Genomic DNA, 19,282 nt, shown 5'->3' on the forward strand with positions numbered 1-19,282 from the left:
CCCTGCAGACCCCAGAGGTATGGATGGATTTCATAATCAATGTGTTACTAATGACTTCCTTGTTGTGGTTTTTGTTTTAAATAATACTTTTTAATTATGCTAATTTGTATAGTTTGTATTAGGGTCCCATTGGATCCCAGTCCAGTGCACCCAATTGTAGCATATGCAGTTTTACTAAATACAATAGAATGGATGGACAGACTTTTTGACACGGGTCCCTAATTAATTAACCACACACTTATCAGAGGATAAGGGCACTATGTCATTTTTAAGGAAAAGGCCGCATATGCAGGAGACACAGATTTCTTCATATGTCCTGATATAATCGTTTTGAACAAGATGCAAATTAACTTTAACTTTCTCAAAATGTGAATAACCCTTTTTTTCCTTTAGATAACATGAAATACATAACACTTTTTCAAACCACAAACATGTTCTCGGGAGAGACCTGGAGCTACTGCCAGACAAGAACTCAATAGTGACCTCTAGTGTGTCTGCTATGTGAAGTTAAAAAAAACACACAAGTAAAACAGTGTTTCTTTGTTGTTGTTTACTGTATGCCCTTTTATGCCATCACATTTTCTTGTATTATTGCAGCAGGCTATAAGTTTGAATGGATAGTTCATAATATTATATTAATCGTAAGCTTTCTGCGTCTTTTAAAAGAGCAATTCCCTCTCATGAATTTCGGTCTTTAAATAAATTAATCAACCAAGTAGGTAAAGGGTTATTAAGCCATACGTTGGTCTCCTCCTTCTTATTCGGAGTGAATTCTTGTTTTGGTTTATTTTTTTTTAACAAATGTTGACGGTGTTTATGCGTAAAGAGTGCGCAGGAGGCAGCCTAGCGAACACTTTGGAAAATTGACAAGGGATTGCCAAATCATTTCCCTTGCCTGGGAATGACGTCCCTCCAGCACTATTCGGTTATATTTAGAGCCTATATATAGTGGAGTCGCCCCCTAGGCTTTGTTGACTCTGCAGCAGGCAGCAGCAAGGGTTCACGATACTGAAAGGATATGTCCTGAAACTGACACCATGTGACCCACATAGTGACAATACTATTTGTGATGATTAAATTATTATTGTGACGAAGTACTTCTAATGATATTTAATAAACAAAACTATCTTAACATTTCAAATTATCCTAATAACGTGTGTATTCTGCTACGTTTGAAGGATCACTGTTTTTTTTGTTTTTTTTTAGCTAACATATAGTTCATTATAATCAAAACACCAACAGTATATTGACAGAGGACAAAAGAAAGCATATTGTAAACCACATTGCGACACAGAATAGCGATATGCCCCAAACCGGTTGAAATCCCCAGCTATGCTTTCTGGGTAAAGTGCGCCCCGGTATCCGCCCATATTCGCTTTAAGGAGGCCAACCTGAGCAGCTAGGCCGGACGCTGGATCAAATGGAAAGTTCAATCGATTAATTTGCCCACGTTTTCGCATGTTCCAGCTTGCTTTTGATACGAGGTAGACCGACTTAAATGCAGGCGTTTCGGTGTGAAATAGGAAATGCAGAGATCGTGTGAAACGAGAGGATTATCAGCTTGACTTATTTGGTCGCTACTTCGGACGCGGAACTCCACTCGCTAAAAGGTAAAACAAATGGATACATTTAATAAATGTGTGTCACTTTGTGGTTTGTTGCAACATTGTTACCACTAAATTATACGATAAGTCAGTTTGTCCGACATATACCAACTGAACAATATCCCTATACTGGAAAAAAATGTCGTTGTAAGTGCAAACTACGCCCAATTGTTAACATAACGCCTGGCCCTGCAATGCAGACCTCTGGGCTAGCCTGTCAATGGCGGCTACAGAATATGCACCCTTCCCATTTGAATGAATAATAATGACTTCGTTCGGGCACATGCTGCAGACAATGCAGGATTAAAGAATTACAGTTTGTAAATTATGTTAGCTTAATTTACATGGGCTAGTTAGCTTTCTTTTGAGGCGGTGGGCGAGCCCCAATGCTAAGTTAGCTAACAGCACAGCAGCCTGGTTATTTAAACACAGTGCTCAGAGGTTTTCATACAACCAATCTGGCAACCCCTGCGGGCACAGAGCAGTGGATTTAAATCAAATTCCTTTGACTTATAAGCCTGCTGTGTGTGTTTTTGCCTGCTTGAACCCAGGGCTAGGGCTTTTGTTGGTGACACATTAATACGAAGTAGCCTACTACTAATTTAAATAGCTGCTTGTCAGTGGTTTATGTCTCCCTACGTCCTCACATTTTTGGCCATTCTTCTGGTGGAGTATTGCAAAATCTAGCATTCATTTGTTATAGTGTTGTTGTAAATAAAAAGGTAGATGCCATCCAGATGGTGTAAACACGAGAATTGAGTCATAGCTATTTTTTTCAATTTAAATCCCACGGCATCATAACTTTGTCAAATATTAGACGACACACGGCAACCAATACAAGGTATATACTCTACTTCAACCAAATTGATTGTGATAAAACTGAGGTTACATATAGTTAGGACATACACTCTGTGTGTTGCTAAAAATACACATAGTAGATTCAGTCATTTTTAGCCACCTTCACTGACTAATAAAGTGGATAGTACCTTTACAGGCCTGGAAAGCATGTGTCAGGCAATTATTGCTTAAATGGCCTGTGACATTGTCAGTAGTCTTATCTCTTTAGGTACAGATAAGACTGTTTAATAATGGACACAACACCCTCATTGTAATATTTGTAAACTATAGGCTGTGTTTGTTATAATGTGCAACATGCAATAAAGTACACCTATCAAACAACATTCTCCTGTTTGTTTGTCTAGAAAAGGCAATGATATTCAGTGGGACTCCTCCCTGACTGCAGGCTGTGAGCAGAATGTACTGTAACTTCTGAAAAGGCCAGCCACCACTATTGATGGCTGCTGCTCAACAAAGCAGTCAGACAGCAGAGAGCCTCGCAGTGCCTTGTCAATTTTGGAGCCTTAATGTAATGTCATAGATTTTTGCCTGGGGTTAGTTTCTGTTGTGCTGCTGTTACTCATAAAACTCAACTGATGTGTTGCTGGTATCAGACATTTAATTACATGTACAGGGAGGCTGTTCTCACTATCCTAATTTAATTTATTTCAATATTAGGGATGTGATAATCATTTTTGTGCCTGATAATCTCGTTAAATGTAACTACATTTTGAAGTAAGGAATCGTCAACATTTAATATACTTTTCAGGGATGATGATTTAATATGAACAATCTTCCTGAATTGAGTAGCAGTTTTTTCATGGTTTAAATATTTAAATTTTCACATTTGTGGTGATGATAGCCTCTTGTTTAATACTAAAATCAGCATTTTTATATACGTTAAATAATATTGATGATGGTATTGAATCTCATTTTCCAGTGAATTACGTTGGATTTTAAAGAATCGTTGAGTTTATATTAAGTAGTATTAGTTACTCATTGGAAGTGCTGTTGATTCAGCCAATCCTAAAGATGCAGGTTTCCAGTCAAATTGACAGCTTGTCAGACAGAAATGAAGCTTATTTACAAAAAGTTTATAAGTGGCGATTCAGTACTCTCTAAAGAGTTTTACAATCCGCAAAGTCACAATAATAAATCCTTTAGTAGTCAGCACAAGAATATAACCTGTTCAGTGCAGACAGGTTTATGCATCTGAGAAATGCACCGAGAGAAATGTTTTGACCAAGATGGTGCACTAGATGAATTGATGCTGTGCCAGATGACTGTGGCAAAATGAATCTAATGTGCTTTCTTTTTGCTCCTGCAGGTGAATCATGACAGAATATAAGCTGGTAGTGGTGGGAGCTGGTGGTGTTGGCAAGAGCGCACTTACCATTCAGCTCATCCAGAATCACTTTGTGGATGAATATGATCCCACCATTGAGGTAAAAAATTGTGTTCATGTACATAAATGTGTAAACGTGTTTGCAGTCAAGTTCATGGCGGTCCATGTTTTTGTTTCTATTTCAGTATAGGGGCAGAAAAAGGAGACGCGTCTTTTTAAGAAAAACAAACCTGCAGCAGGTTCTTCTGGTATAGATCTTCAAAAGACACCAAACTGGTTTTTAATAACTTTCCATGTGTGTCTGCCTGCCTTTTCTCTGGGGGCCTGACTATGCCAAGTAAACCATCTCATCATGACTTCTTTTAGGTGTTGATGTGCTGCTGCAGGTTAGATCTCCTCTTTAGATTATTTGAATACAAGATAACATCTGAAACTGAATCTGCTCACTGGATCAGACAGTAATTATTTGTAATGGATCAGATTGTGTGGCCATCAGTGTGATGAAAAGTTGGGAGTGCTTTGTCACTATGAAAACCAACACTTGAGTTCTGTTGAACAATAGATTGAAATGCAAAATCATTTCATGCAATCCTGTCATGATAAATCAATGACACATATTCAGTTTCTCTTAATACTAAAGTGATTAAAGTACATTTTTATAAATATATTTTTTACCTAAGTTCACTTTGCTGAACATTATGTATCAATATCTACATTTCTTTATCATGATGTTGTTATTTTTGTTCATTGAGCCATTATTTACATTTATAACAAAGTATGTTGGAACTTGAAAAATCATGCTCCATCTCTTTTATACAATATATCCTTAAATACTCTTATCATAACCTTAAATATGAAGAAAATAAATTATCTCTAAATGATGTCATGCATAAAAAAAAACATATTTTAATAAAGCCAATATTAAAGGTCCCCTATTATGCAAAGTTCTCTTTTTGACGTCTTTTATACATAAATATGAGTTCCTGTTGTGTAAGGAGGCTCATACAGTGCCACAAAATACAACCCTGTCTTTTCCTCCTTACCCACATCTCTAAAAACGAGCGGATCCAGATTTGCTGCCGATATAATGTCATAACCGAAATTTGGGCTGGCTTCATATTGAACTCCTGGCAACGTCCCGTCCACGTTACACCTCCCAACCTATCGTCTGCAATATACAGCCGCGAGCTGAATCCCCTCCGCAGCAGAGCTATATAGATACTAAGAGTTGCGACACTCTTTGATGTGTCGCCAGGGCAGTCACGTGGTTCCAAACAAACGCTGCGCTGTAATGTTATTCTATGGGACAGACAGCAGCGATTGCGTTATTGAATGGTAAATATTATAGAAAACACACACCTAAGCAGTTTTTAGTTGTTATTGCATATTTGTTAATGTCAGTTTTGCATTTGAAGAGGCAGGGTGACAACGGAAAGCTGTGTATTACTTAGATTAGTTTAAATTTTTTTGGGGGAAATGCTCAGTGTTCATGTTAGCATGGGTCGCACTACTGGCTTTAGTAGTTCTCACTTAACTTTTCCTTTCCATATCATTCATCTGATGATAGACGTCTCATGATTTTCATTTTAACGTAACTGGGCTGTTTTATTGATTCGTGATTTCGCTTATAAATTCCGATTCAACCATTAACCATTAGTTAATTTATTAGCCAAAATAAATTAACTCCCCCCCCGATAATCAATCCAAATCCTGCTTGTTAGTTACCCAACATCATTAATATAAAAGTCACTAACGATTCATTACTGAACTCTTACCTTCACAGCTGGCGAAGTCGCGCTAGCTAACTAGCAGGCAATGCTTGCAAGATAACATATAGATAATTACGCTGTGCATATACAAATGAAGACCAGTATAAGCATCATGAAAGGCCTGTAGTACAATATAAACAGTTAATTCATAAAAGGTCAATATTCCAGCAACTTACCTCTGGAACTAATCGACACGCCGCAATGTAAGTGAACGGGGTCCAACGCCCAAATGCCAATGTTTGTAACTATCTCAATGTCCATACCCCAGAAGTAGGCGTCGCCATTTTTTACAACGGAGGTCTATGGGAGTGTCGCAACTCTTAGGTTGAGACCAGAGCTATACAGATACTATCATCCCCCATATACAGTGGCGAGCTGAATCCGCAGCACCTCTGTGCGTCTGTTCAGCAGGATGTCTGCAGGAGGGACTTAGAGTTGTTGTGTATATAATACATATAATGTCACTGTTCTAGTGGTAAACGCTGAGAAGTGTTTCCGGAATAATGCGTGATGTGGTTTTGAACATAATGTGGCGTTTAATCAAGGCAGTGTTTAGCTGAGTATCTCCGTTAGAAACTTCTCTCTTCAGACAGAGAGATCATGCTGCTCAAAAGGGGCGTGGCCAGCTTCAGCTCAAATTTAAAGCGACAGTCACAGAATCAGCACTTCAGGAACAGGGCTGAAATAGAGGGGTATGAGGCATGCTACAATGGGTGATCTGTTCGGTATTTTGAGCAAAACACTTCACATATGTATGCTAGATATTGCCCTACACTATATTGTTCAAATATATCATAATAGGAGACCTTTAAGACACTCTGTTCAGTTCATCCCCAAAGTCTTATCGCCCTCTGACCTCTTCCTCCTGCAGGATTCCTACAGAAAGCAGGTAGTGATCGACGGAGAGACATGTCTGCTGGACATCCTGGACACTGCAGGTCAGGAGGAGTACAGCGCCATGAGGGATCAGTACATGAGGACAGGGGAGGGCTTCCTCTGTGTCTTTGCCATCAACAACACCAAGTCTTTTGAGGACATTCACCACTATAGGTGAGCTGGGAGACTTAAGGCAATGTACCTGGGTTAAATCCAACCAGGAACCTGTGCTGGGTGTCATTCCCCCTTCTCATAACAACATAAATATAACATTGTTGAACATTTTGAATGTAAAAGTTTGATTGATATGTCTATCCTGACCCTGCAACACCACCTCTTTGCACCATGTTACTCATGGCTGATAAGGCTTTGTGGGAAAAAATCGAACTATTGCAGAGCTAAATGATTAATAAACGTCTTAATTTTTGCATCTCTATCATTTTTTTGTTGAGTTTTATTTATTTATATTTTTTGGCCACAACTATAGAGTTATATACATAAATTGCATATAAAGATTCTATATTTAGCAGAATTATGTAAAATCCAATAATGTATCATATTGTTTTTCCGATTATGCGCCTTTTCCAGTTACTCTGAACGGATGCACATTTTTAAAGACCATTGAATGAGAACATAAACATTTCTTGTCTCTGCCAATGTCCAGAGAACAGATTAAGCGGGTGAAGGATTCCGAGGACGTCCCCATGGTGTTGGTGGGGAACAAGTGTGACCTCCCGTCCCGGACAGTGGACACCAAGCAGGCTCAGGACTTAGCACGCAGCTATGGCATTCCCTTTATCGAGACATCAGCCAAAACCAGACAGGTGAGAGTCCCGCTCAAGACAGCCACGCCTTCAAGACTCAAACGTTTAACTTTTCAGTCTGCCACTAAACTGCTGGAGTATTCCTCTGCAGGTCTGTAGACACATTCAATAGTGAGAAGTTAAATGTGGCCTCAGGTGAATTGGCTTGATGGACATATCAGTCCTATACATTTCACTTTAAATGTTCTTGTTCCAGAGAGATTAAGCTCATAGTAATTTTGACCTGTGTCCTTGCACAGGCTTGATAATTTTGGCACTTGGATCGTGAGAAAAAGTTAAAGTGTTGAGTCATGTGGAGCTATTGATTTGTGTCACATCTAATGGTCCTTTTTTTTATCATGTTGCTTGGAAATGTCTCGGGTATTGCGCTGCGCATCGTTAAATCCTCTTTGGTTAATTGAATTTTTTATTTATGGGTGATAATGTAATCATTGCATGCTACTTTGTCATGGAAATATGAAATTATATCATCATTAGGGCCATCTGCGGAGGATCCTGCATTATAAATAATCAGCAATCAGTAAATGCGTGTCAAGGAGTCTGCATGAAAGGACAAACTGTCAGTAATTACTCAACGGGGGGGGTCTGATGATTTGCTTACTGGTTACTGTGACTGGGTGTTGGAAGGTTTGCCATGGCGGAGTTACATCAAATGGTGTGTGTTGTGAGCATGGCCTTAGGTGGCTGACTGGCTGACAGTGATCTGTAAACACAAACTTTTCCTGGTCTCTCGTAATTCACGGCTCCTTCTGGTGCGGGGGAAATTAATGACACAATGATTCATTCTTTACAGCTCTGTTCATCTATTCCTACCTGAGTGTACCAATAATTCACTGTCCACATGGTGCTGCTGCTGGCGGCTCAGCAACTGTCTCTTGCATTCAAAGCAGCTTTTGCCAAATTGCACTGATTTCCTCTTATTCCTCTTGGAAATCTCCCACTTATAGTATAATGCACAAATCAAAATATGTTCCTTATGCATGCGCTTCTCCTTTTTTATATTAGGCAAGACTGTTAACGTGATACTCCCCCCTAACCCTAAGTGTGTCACTTACCCACTGGAGGCTCAAAAGGTGGCTTTTTATTAAAATGTTAAGTTAGTGTTTTATTTCAGATGGAGTCCAACGTGGGAACTCAAATGTATCCACTAGTGTGCCATCATACACCTCCTCACTGTTTGTTCAGTAGGTTCCAAACAACTCTGCCAAAATGCAGCTTAACACACTGCTTCTGGCAGAGCCTCAATGAAGGCAAAACCTTCATTGCTGCATTCTCACAAAAATAATTACAATCAGAATTCTATCCCTGCAGTTCCACTTAACTGAGAGGAAGGATGCATCAAGCATATAGGAGGAGGTGAGTGTTGTGAATTCACAAGTTAGGGTGGAGTATCAGTTCATCAGAATCCCTTTATTTGTCACACAGAGGGGAAGTTTACAATGTTTATGTTAAGGCAGGCCAGACATTACAGGTAGTCCCACCTCAAAAAAATCTGCTTTGCTTATTTTGTATCTGTAACACATGCATCCATACAGTATGTCCCCCCCTGTATTCCTCAACATTGAGGGAAGTTGTGTCTCATACTGCAGAGAGTGGAAGATGCCTTTTACACTCTGGTACGGGAGATCAGGCTGTACCGGCTCAAAAAGCTCAGCAAGGAAGAAAAGACTCCAAGCTGTGTCAGGCTTAAAAAGTGTGTTGTGATGTGAAAGGGGTAAGTGTATGCAGCCGCGCGCCCACGAGCTCTCTCTGTGTGTGTGTGGTTGTTTGGTTGTGTGTGTGTGGATTTTGGAGAAGGCAATGCGAGTGGACACATAGTGAGAGCTGGTGCTTCCTGGTTCTCAAAGCTAACCTGCTGGTTTCTACTGGGGCTGTGGTGGAGCTGTAACAGAAGGCTGAAACGCGTGATGATTTCCCCCTCTTCAGTGTCTCTGGGTATCATGGCTGATCAAAATATATATTCACACTGGGTTTGTTAACTTGGGTCTGAACTTGAGTTTGATGCCCCCCTCCACTTTTATGCTAACCATGCTATTCTGCTTTCACACTTTCTACTTTGGTTTTGCTCTAGGGGTACGTATTTTAAGTCGTTCCTTTACCCTGGTTTCCCAAAAGAACAATTTGACTGTTATTTAAGCAGGCAATGTCAGGAAAGCACCATTTAAAAACAACAAATCACCTACTTGTCTTACTCTACAGGAGCAAAGCACTAACATCTCCCTACGTTATTCTTTTCCTCTTATACACCACTGATGTATTTCATATCTCCTCTTTTGTTGGTAAAAATGCCAGTGTTTCCTGTGGGGAAAAGGATTGTGTTTTGACTGCACACAAGCCATACCAGAGTTGACTAATGCCAATCAGAGAACCCCCCACCCCAGCTTGACTTTGTCTGCTCTGTGAAGTACAGTTCATATTATTACATTTCCTGGCAAACAAGTTTCCAAACTGTGTGTGTGTGTGTGTGTGTGTGTGTGTGTGTGTGTGTGTGTGTGTGTGTGTGTGTGTGTGTGTGTGTGTGTGTGTGTGTGTGTGTGTGTGTGTGTGTGTGTGTGTGTGTGTGTGTGTGTGTGTGTGTGTGTGTGTGTGTGTGTGTGTGTGTGTGTGTGTGTGTGTGTGTGTGTGTGTGTGTGTGTGTGTGTGTGTGTGTGTGTGTGTGTGTGTGTGTGTGTGTGTGTGTGTGTGTGTGTGTGTGTGTGTGTGTGTGTGTGTGTGTGTGTGTGTGTGTGTGTGTGTGTGTGTGTGTGTGTGTGTGTGTGTGTGTGTGTGTGTGTGTGTGTGTGTGTGTGTGTGTGTGTGTGTGTGTGTGTGTGTGTTGCTGGAATGTTTCCTATCAGGATGTGGTCCAAGGAACTGTCCGATACTGTGATTAAAAAAACAAAAAAAAAAGTGTGTTTGTGGGTGAAAGATTTTCTTGCGGCCACAAAAACTCTTCTCTCTCTCTTTCCCTGCTGTCTTGTCACAACCTTTAATTGACCTCTGGCTCACAACTCAGCAGCTCCTTGCAAAGTCACCATCACATTTATTGCACAAACTGTTCTGGTACTCACAGCCTTGCCTCAGTGTGGCACCAACAGACGCTAGCTGCATTTACATAGAGCCTTTTTATTCACTGATAATCAGAATACCAACTGAAAATATAAAAGCCTCATTTTGACACCAGGCAGAATTAATTGACTACCTGAGGAAGTCCTTCCTCGATCTTTATTTGGTGCTTATCAGTTTTCCACCGTTTTGCCGGGAGTTGCCTCCTTCCCAGGGGAACAATCTAAATGTATTAGTTTTAGTGAGATAAACAGAAGGCTGTTCAATAAATCTGCCAGTAGAATATTCTTACTTCAGTACAAACTGAGAATGGTAACCTTTATATGTGCAGAGCGCTGGATGAAGGCTCATATTTCTATTTAAGGGGTGTGCTTTCATGCTTGACAGACTGTATACAAACTGTCCCAAATATAAACAGGACAACTTCTCTGGTCATTCATTTTAGCAGCTATTTAAACAAACTGTAGGAGTTGTAAAGTGGATTAATTACATTCAGTGAGAAAGAATTGGCTCATGTAACCGCAGCTTCTGTCAGTGTTGTTGTCAGGGGGAACACTGCTGGCGTTGATTCTGAAATACATGACATTTGTTTATCTGTACTTTATTCTTCTATGTCTCACAAAGACTGAAATGATTTGGGAAATGTACGTGCATTTTGTCACACCGATCTACACTTGCTATAGTTCAAACTGATGTAAAGATGGAAATGACATTATCTAAGATGATCATTTTGACAATTTAAGTATATTTTCTGATTTGGAAAGAAAATCCAAACTAATACATTAAACTGCCTTATATTTACAAAATGGTATAAAAACTACTTGCGTTTCTGTGCATCACTTCAAGGCATCAGTTTGATATTAATTAAAGTGTAGATTGGAGTTTTTTTTGTGTTCAAACTATTCTTTATAAAGTGGAATTACCCTTTTAAATTTGGCAGCCTTTGAAATACCTTCTGAATCACAAAAAATCAGAATTGTTTTATATGTTTTCTGGCTCTTTAATATTTGTTTTTCTTTTCATCTTTCTTTATGTCTGCAATCACTGTTAATAACCTGTCACGTTTTTTTTGTTTGTTTTCCAGGGCGTTGATGATGCCTTTTACACATTAGTGCGAGAAATCCGGAAGCATAAGGAGAAGATGAGCAAGGAGGGCAAAAAGAAGAAAAAGAAGTCCAAGACAAAGTGTACACTTATGTGAATAATTGCCCCTTTTAAAGACAGACTAAAAAAAAAAACTATGTTGAACAGTTAAAGTAAAACATTTTGTACATTACACTAAATTATTAGCCTCTTTCTCAATACCCACCATACTGAATACTAAACCTGACTCTTTTTCCTGCCTTTCTATTATTTGCTACATGGACACCAATAAGCTTTATTTTCAGTTTAGTGCCAGTTGCCCACGTGTTGGTCCGACAGCCTGTTTGATTTTATAGGACAATGTTGATTTGGGTTTCTTTTTCATACACATGCAAAGCTGTGAGCTTATTGCATCACAACTAATGGTTGACAAATTACTTAAACTAAATGTTATTTCCCCTCCCTTTGCTTAAAAGTTCATGGCCTGCAAATGTTCTGTAATGCCTTTTTTAAGTTTGGGATGCCAAAGAATTAATGTTCATCCCGTTTCCCTAAAAAAAAAAAAAAGAGATTTGAAGAAAGGACCAACATTCAGCCAGATGAGATCCAAATGTCCCAGCCACTGTGTACTTTCCCCATTTTTATTACCTCTAGGAATGACTTAGTTATGTCACTGATATAAGTATGCATGCAAACTCTTCTCTGAATGTTTAACACCCTAATTAGCTATTAATTAATTTGCAATTTGTCAATGCTTTGTACTGTGTGGGAGTGTTTCTTGCCTACATTAGATGTTTTTCTTTCTTTCTTTTTGCATGCATTGTGTCCTAGATGACATGGGTGTTGCAAACTGCCTCTGGTTTATACATTTAATCAGAGCCACCAATGAGGAACTCAACTGGACCTCATACAGTCTTGTTTGCAGGATAATATGAAGTCCTCATTTACTTGCCTTTGTGAGAAAGAAATCAGCCATTTAGCTTGATTAATGACAAATTCAGAGATCCATTTCCCCCCGTTTTGGGATTAGGAAACGGGACTAGAAGCCATGTTTTCAGTTGGCCGGAGTAATTCTATTAAGCAGGGATTCATGCCTCAGCACAAGCTAATGTTGAGCTGCTTGTTTGACCTCACTGGTCACACATTTCCTGCTTCGCTTTACTCTTAAGACTTGACAGCATGATGCTTATAATTGATCTAGACATTAATCTTTTTCTCTTTGTTACAGGAGAGTTAAAAAGTCCTCTTCTAAACATCTTGCTGATCAAGGTGTCATATAAACAGCAGAAGGAACCTCTATCAGCTCATAAGATTTTATTTCTTAGGTTTTAAATTTGAGGATTTATGATTCTCCATTAGCTGGCCATAGAGATGTCATGCCTTGCATATTTTCTGAGCGGTTTGCTTGTGACTGGCTAGAAAGCAGAATGAATCTAAAAGCAGCTTTCAGGATTCTGTTGGTGTGGAGGCACAAAGGTTATTAAACATTGTCTAAATGGATTTTCAGATTCTTCGTTTTTGCAGAGCTTCTGAAATAGTTTTTGGATTAATTTCATAACGTGTTTTAATTGTTTGAATGGCTGCCTTTCAACACAAATGATTGTCCAGCAAAGTAATTTGTCATTTCCTCTCACAAAGCTTGTGTATCGTGGTGGCGTAACTGGAACTGATGTTTGTAAATGAGGCTATAATTGCCATACAATTGGTTTTCTGAGAAAATTGTCTGAATTTAAAACAACAACCAAGTCCTATTTGCTTTCCCAGGTCAACCCATATTTCGATCATATTAACAAGCTGTTCCCCGAAAGATTTTTCATTTGCCTTCTATGTTTCCATTAGGTGCTACATTTAGATGGTAGAGAGAGTCGAGACAACATTTACTTTGTCCTGTGTGCTAAAGAAAAGCACGAAACGCACTGTTGTTGACACAGAAAATCCAGACATGATACATTTTGCTTTCAGGATTAATGAATTTTGACCCAGTTTATTATTACCTCCCTTTTTTTCCATGAAGTAGATAATAACTGTTAATACAATTTTAATCATGGAACCCTCTTGTTAACAATGTTTCAAAAGTAGTTTTACTGAAATGTTCCTCTTCCTTTATTGCGTGCCAACAGCTGATTTCTGAAATGTATCATTTTTACCTGGATCATATTTTAACAACCTTTGTATAGTTGTGATACTGAAAGGTGCATATTTTGTAAATTGTGCTTCATTTCGTTGGTGTGTCTAAATGAATGTTGCTTTAATGGAGTTTCGCTCCACTCTGTGTATGTGATTAGAGTGTGACTGGATCCAGGTCTAGGGAAGTGAATGAATGACCACTTAACAACACACCTGTTGTTGGCAGTGTAGAGTGGTGATCTGATCTCAAATGAGTCTATTTTTTGCCATGAATCTCACCACTCCTATTTAATGTGTAATAAAGAACAAAGTAAAGAGGAACCTAACTTTGTCTTTCTTTTAGACAACAGTCAAACGGGGCCTGCACCTGTGTGTTTGCTCCATGAAATACTTACGCCCATGATAAAAACATATAAATATTCACAGTAATATACATTATTTTAACATTTTGAAGGTGTTATGTGTTTCATTTCTCTGCTTTATGTCTAAACAGCTTATCAATGTTGCCCAGTAGGTGGCACTGTTCACTCATTTTGGCAGATTTGTCTCTTATAGACTTAAAAATCTATGAAGGGCCTATTCTACACCCTAACCACAGACTGAACCTGGATTTAGCTTTTACAAGTCCAGTATATTTTTACAAAATAAACCAGAACTAAATAGGCTCATTTTAGAGAAAGAAAAATAGACTGGTTTGTGAGAAGAAATGCTCCCGTTGTTTAAAATGCACTAGGAGTCACTTTTGGTGAGAAGAAATCATGTCATGCTTTGTCATGTTGATTATACGTGATGATTCAAGGAAATCCATTCTGTTTATTTTCAAAACAGTTGATTTTATTCACGTGTATACCACACGCCAGAGAATATATTCAAATCCTTTAATTACTATACATTTAGTTAAAGCTAACGTTCCAAGGTAATAAGGCTCGCCAGCCAATATGTCATACATGTTGTATCATTAAAATAAAGATGGTTTTAAAGGTGACTCATTAAAGAAGCAGTCAGTAGACCTGCTGTAGCAGAACAGATAAACGTATAAACACAACATTTGAAAACCTGTCTATGGCTCTTAAGTTATGTAGACACAATAGAACTTTCAAAATAAAAGCCCATTAGTGGGTACAAAGATAACCCCTGGTATTAAGGGAATATTTGTGTTGTGAGCTCCCCACAGAAATTGAGCAACTTTAATTATATGCATCATTGCTTTATGTTATTATATTCAAGCACCTTACCTTGTCTTCCTTTGGAAAGTGTGTTTGTAGGTTCAACACGACAAACTTTTTAATGTTTATGCGTACATGACACAGGTAAACTGCCATTTGGTGTAAAAATAAACAATATAAGTACATTTCAGCTGAAAAGCCAAGGAATAACAACTAAGATGCACAATAAAACAGACTGATGCAGTAAGCAGCTTCATGACCCTGCTGCTTTTGAGCACAGCTCTGAAATGGCACCAACTTGGTAAGCAAGGGCCTTAAATTATAAGATCATACAGGATTATGGTGTGATTATTTTACGGTTACTGAAGATACTTCCTACAACATCACTCAACTTCTCATCTCAATTGACCTGAGCATGACTTTACAATGTAACTGCAATTTTAGGATTTTGAATGAAGTGAGACTGACAACCCTTTTAATCAAATAAGATTTATACAAGACAGTCTTTGACTGTTGATACATTAATGACAAGGATTTTAGAAGGCTCATTAAAAACATTCAGTATCTTCTTTCAAACACAGGGTTAGTGCTTTCCCTTTGGAGTAAAACCTCATACAAAACATTACATTTGTTGAAGATTTTTGAACTTTCATATTAATGTGCAAATGTTTGCTTCTATTTCCTGCATGTCAACAGATGTTCACTTGGTCATTTTTTAAATTACATTTCTGTATTCTAATCTTTAATAGAAAATACTCAACGGTCAAATTATGACCCTTCTGTCAATCAAAGCAGGATTCAGGTTTGTTTACATTTATCTTTATGGGAGTGTATTCAACATACACTAATGATCAACATTTTAAAACGGTCCTGAAGTGTTGTGAAACAGACAATACGTTTTCAAAACTGTATTTCTGGTATTGTCCATTAAAATACTATAAGGGGTCTGTTAATATCTGTATCATTCCAGCTCCAATATAAGCCCGAGAGCTGCTCCCGCCACTTTGTTTTACTAATTTGATTTTTTTCTTTTACTTTAACTCGGATGACAATTCACAGAAGGCACATCTGTGGGGTGCTTTCGCTTTGTGCTTATTTGTAATGAGTAGGCTAATATTGAACATAAAACTAACACAATGTAATCCAATCTAAACAGTTAAGAAAGGTATAGTCTTAATTTACCTGTACATTAATATTTTAATCGTAGTCCCTAAACAACGCTGCCTGCATTTTAATGTACACAACATGTTTACATATTATATAATATAACATATTTAAAAAACACGTATGTAAACTTTTTCATGGAGTTTTGTTTTGATCGTACAGAAGCTTGGTGTTTTTCGACGTCAAACTGCATCTACACGGCTTCCTATAAAGTCTCTACCTTCAAGCACTTTTTTACTGCCACAGTGACAAAGGATGTCCTCTGGCTTCAATGTGCAGCCGCAGCAGCGTGTGCTGGAGGATACGCTTGTTTAGTCACATTCTGTGAACGGGAATGTCATGTAGCATCAAATATCAGACATTTTCCCTTGCAGATTTCCAAGAAATAAATGCCAGCTAGATCATGACAGAGACAGTATACAAGCTTTTAAAGGACAGGCCTGTGTATTTGTCATATGCAGGCAGGGCTAGGATAATCGGCTAATAAAACAATGCTTGGTGTTGAAGCAACCTGTATAGCTTAAGGCTGTTTTTGTTTAGTTTTTTTGCAGGCAAGATGATGATCATTAATACATATTTCTTTTAAGTTGTTTGCCAATTATACATAAAACTTGCATGTGTTATTGGTTGTTTTGTCGTAATAGCCACCTGAATCTTGTTACCTCCATAATTATACTACACTGAAAATTCAGAATAGCCTGTTTTGAATGCGGTTAAGTTGTTTCCAACTGTTGCTGTGAACAATAAACTACGTTAACATATTGTGACAAGCTCTATTACTCTTTCTGCTTAAACAATGGGGATATGCTGCCTGCCACATAGCAGCCAAGAGTGAAAAAGAGAGGAGATCTAATGAATTATGCAGAGAGAGCTTTCTCTCAGCCTGACAGTCTGAAACCAGCCTGGAGAAAATAGTAAGAGAAGTACGAGTCAGTGCAGCCATCACAAATCCCCCTCCCTCTCCCCCCAGGGACTGCTGAGGCCAAGGCCTGTCAGTCAAGTGCCCCATCCCTAAACTGTAATCTGGGGACGGCGCTGAGAAGCCTGCAGGTCTGATAAACCGCTGAAAAGATGCCCCAGAAACCAATCCAGGCACTCTGGGCTCCTGTCAGGGAGAAGCGCGGGTTGGGAAAAGACACAGCAAATGTTCCTAAATTGCAAACAACAAGCCTCGGACTGGTTGCACGCAAAAACCACACAACACATGCTGGAAAATCCGTCTGCTTGCTTGGTCTGTGCACACTTTATGGGGCGAGCTCAATCACAATCACCTGCTCTGAGAATGTGTGCAGAGGGGTGAATTCACAATCATCTGACTGCCTGACCTCTTCTTGTTAGTGCACGGAGCGAGAGAATTTCCTCTTTATTTTAATGAAGCATGGCTTTTCTCGCTGGCAGGCAGCTGACTGTGGGGCAGCGAGAGCGTAGTGTGGTAATGAGAGGCCATAAGGTTCAGGTGTCTTCAAACCGCAGCACATACAAGAGACTTAATACAGACGTGTTTTCATCAACCCTGGAGGAAACGGAGAGCTGGATGAATATTCATGGAGCGGTTGATGAATTGTGTTCCCTACAGCATCGTGCCACTTTGAAAGCCCTCATGCTGCTTCTTTTATCACAGGAGGTCCTTGCCACTGAACCTCACGGGCCACAACACGGCGCCCCAGCATCCAACTACCATCTTATCATCTGCGGTCATTAACTTGTTATGTTGACACAAACACTGCAATTCCAGATGCCCTTCTTTATTCAAATGGCCCTATTCATGAGGAGTGGCTGACTGAGTTGATTGGATTTTTTTTTGCAGGGCTCGCAATCATTCAACAAGTGATGTTTCAACACAAAATTAATGAACAGCGTGCAGCGCTTTGAACTGTGCACACTGTTTTTTGAGATGGATAAACAGGCTTTATAATGTAATTCATAGTATGCATCGGTAGAGATTGATACAGTAATGGTATGCTGGTGAATGTTTCTGCTTTGTTCCATTCAGGCTGCAATCACCTCATAATGATGGTAAGTCAACAGGCGGAGAGATAAAGAGATGGAGGGACGGAGTGGGGTGGCAGAGTGGAAGGCCTGGGGATTGAGCAGCGTCATGTTCAGCAGCCCCAGACGGGTGATTCATACCAGCCTCATCACTGGCAGCAGACAGGACATCCAGGCCTTTATTACCTCCATCCATCACCATCACTTCATCAATCTGAGCTCCTGTGAGCCAGCTCTCCAACCAGTCCCCAAACACCCATCCCAACGTGCTGCCGGACAGAGATTTACACCCACACACTAATACCCTCTCTTGCCTTTTATATGAACACACACACACACACACACACACACACACACACACACACACACACACACACACACACACACACACACACACACACACACACACACACACACACACACACACACACACACACACACACACACACACACACACACACACAGGGAATGAGACAGAAAAAAGAGTGTGTAAAGGCCATTCTGCAACCAGACATGGTGTGAAGCTGCTCCCCTAAGGGCCTCTGGCTGACAGGCTATCCTGCATTCTGAAAGCCACTTACACTTCAGCCACATCATACCACCTGCTGCTGCTGACCAATGTGTCAGAGGGCATATCATGATGGATACACTAAGCTGTGGGAGAAATCATCTAATCATTCCCATTGCTCTCCCTATTAAACAAAGACAAACTTAGCTATTTATAGATACATAGATACATGCATTCATACATATACATCAATACAAAAATACACACACACGCAGGTTTTTATCTTCTCAAACACTTGGAAAAAGTCGCCCGCTCAACTACTATGTCTTAGTATAAAAATGAAACAACCTTGGTATAGAATGTTGTAAAAAAATCATACTATAATATGTCAGTAAAATGTAATTAAAAAAGCATTGAGTAGTACTTCATAAAAAGAAGAGTCATGGTATGTCATAATTTAGCTTTTAATATAGTTTGCTATTACAGTAATAAGTTATACAAATGAAAGTAGTACACCATAAAAATGTATTTTACGCAAAGTAATCTTTGATGTACCTTCCTTTTTTTACATGCTTTGAACAACAGGTGATTTTGTATACAATTGAAGCCTCGAGAAATGAACCTTTTTGCAAACCAATTTGTTGGGAAGAGTTGCTGCAAGAAAAACAGATGACTGCTGTGGCTGGAAACAATGAACCATTACAGTAACATTATGAGATGAAAAAATATCAAATGAAAGTGGAAAGATGTTAAAGCGCTGTGCATACCTTAGGTGAACTGCAGCATCCATCTGATGATTCTATGAGGGTTAATCGGTATGAGCCCAAGGGCTTTGATTAACACACCTTCGATGACAGTGGGTATCTATGCCAGAAGCCCAATATGTGTGGGACTGATTCAAAATATAACAGTTGTTATGTTCATTGCAATCAAGTTGTTGTTAAC

The 19,282-nt window shown here is 39.2% G+C and overlaps 1 protein-coding gene across 2 annotated transcripts; it reads left to right on the top strand.

Moving 5' to 3' along the window:
• The first annotated feature begins 1,333 nt into the window (after positions 1-1,333).
• kras (v-Ki-ras2 Kirsten rat sarcoma viral oncogene homolog) lies at positions 1,334-13,831 on the top strand. Of its 2 annotated transcripts, XM_063875523.1 has the most exons (6): positions 1,334-1,610; positions 3,769-3,886; positions 6,427-6,605; positions 7,096-7,255; positions 8,845-8,969; positions 11,385-13,831. In XM_063875523.1, exons 2-5 carry the CDS (start codon positions 3,776-3,778, stop codon positions 8,962-8,964), a joined length of 570 nt encoding a protein of 189 aa, XP_063731593.1. In that variant the 5' UTR covers positions 1,334-1,610; positions 3,769-3,775; the 3' UTR covers positions 8,965-8,969; positions 11,385-13,831. The 2 variants fall into 2 exon arrangements, with proteins under 2 accessions (XP_063731593.1, XP_063731602.1); XM_063875532.1 differs by lacking the exon at positions 8,845-8,969 and having other exon boundaries at positions 1,349-1,610.
• The last annotated feature ends 5,451 nt before the right edge of the window (positions 13,832-19,282 follow it).

Source organism: Eleginops maclovinus, chromosome 2 (assembly GCF_036324505.1).
Source record: "Eleginops maclovinus isolate JMC-PN-2008 ecotype Puerto Natales chromosome 2, JC_Emac_rtc_rv5, whole genome shotgun sequence".
Lineage (NCBI taxonomy): Eukaryota > Metazoa > Chordata > Actinopteri > Perciformes > Eleginopidae > Eleginops > Eleginops maclovinus.